This window comes from Sinocyclocheilus anshuiensis, unplaced genomic scaffold (genome assembly GCF_001515605.1).
Source record: "Sinocyclocheilus anshuiensis isolate Anshui unplaced genomic scaffold, SAMN03320099.WGS_v1.1 C32441674, whole genome shotgun sequence".
Taxonomy (NCBI): Eukaryota; Metazoa; Chordata; class Actinopteri; order Cypriniformes; family Cyprinidae; genus Sinocyclocheilus; species Sinocyclocheilus anshuiensis.
Window position 1 is genome coordinate 1 of NW_015616470.1, and position 984 is coordinate 984.

The 984-nt window shown below is 40.1% G+C and overlaps 1 protein-coding gene across 1 annotated transcript; it reads left to right on the forward strand.

Annotated features, from left to right (window-relative positions):
* Positions 1 to 73: 73 nt before the first annotated feature.
* Positions 74 to 970, forward strand: LOC107682659 (dynein intermediate chain 3, ciliary-like; the record flags this gene model as incomplete). Its single annotated transcript, XM_016478833.1, has 3 exons — positions 74 to 244; positions 346 to 459; positions 849 to 970. Coding segments are annotated over 3 exons (407 nt in total), but the record flags the coding sequence as incomplete, so codon positions are not given.
* Between the last annotated feature and the right edge of the window lie 14 nt (positions 971 to 984).

The following is a 984-nucleotide window of genomic DNA, read 5'->3' on the forward strand; positions in this document are numbered from 1 at the left end:
AAATGCGCATGACAATCGCATTCGATTAATCGTGCAGCCCTACAATTGAGTCATACAATTTTGAATACTTTAGGTATCTGTGGGGTATCTGTTTTTGCTAGAGACCCGAATGAAGTGAAGCGTACAGCCACCAGTTTGTCCTGGCACCCCGATGGCAACCATAAACTTGCTGTGGCCTACTCCTCCCTGGAGTTTCAAAGAGCACCCAATGACATGAGCTTCGACTCCTACATATGGGACATTGGTATAACATAAGAACAGCTCATTTTCTGTGATATAACTGAGTCATGTGTCACATATCGTAAAGAAAAAAATATTGAAAAAAATTTTTTTTTTCACTTTCAGAAAATCCCAACAAACCTGAAATGACACTGAAACCTGTATCTCCACTTGTATGTCTGGAGTACAACCCAAAAGATTCACACATTCTTGTTGGGGGAAGCTACAACGGACAAATCAGTGGGTTTGATCACCTGAGCGCCTCTCTGGATGCACAATTAATCATGTTCTATTCCAGCAACCAAAACACTTATGACCATCTGAACTCTTTTAGTGATGTAATTAGATTGGCCTCAGTCGCTTTGTGCATTTTTAGTTCTCAATAAATTATGGTTAATGGAAAAAAGTACCTTTGACCTTGTCTGAATAGCATTTGCTAGATAAAACAGATGTGGCTCTTTGTAAATTCTAATGGCTAGACTAATAGTCTATGGCACTGAATGCAAGGATGAAATGAGTATGTACTTTGGAATGGCATCTGTAGATGTATTTGTGTAAATGCACAAGAATAACCTTGAGTTTTTTTGTAAGATTATGCATGACCACCTTATTATTTAACCCATTATCAGCATATTGGGACACTCGTAAAGGCAGCCAGCCAGTAGAGATGTCCACCATCGAACACAGCCATAGAGATCCTGTCTACAAAGTCATCTGGCTGCAGTCGAAGACAGGCACGGACATCTTCTCGGCTTCTACAGATGG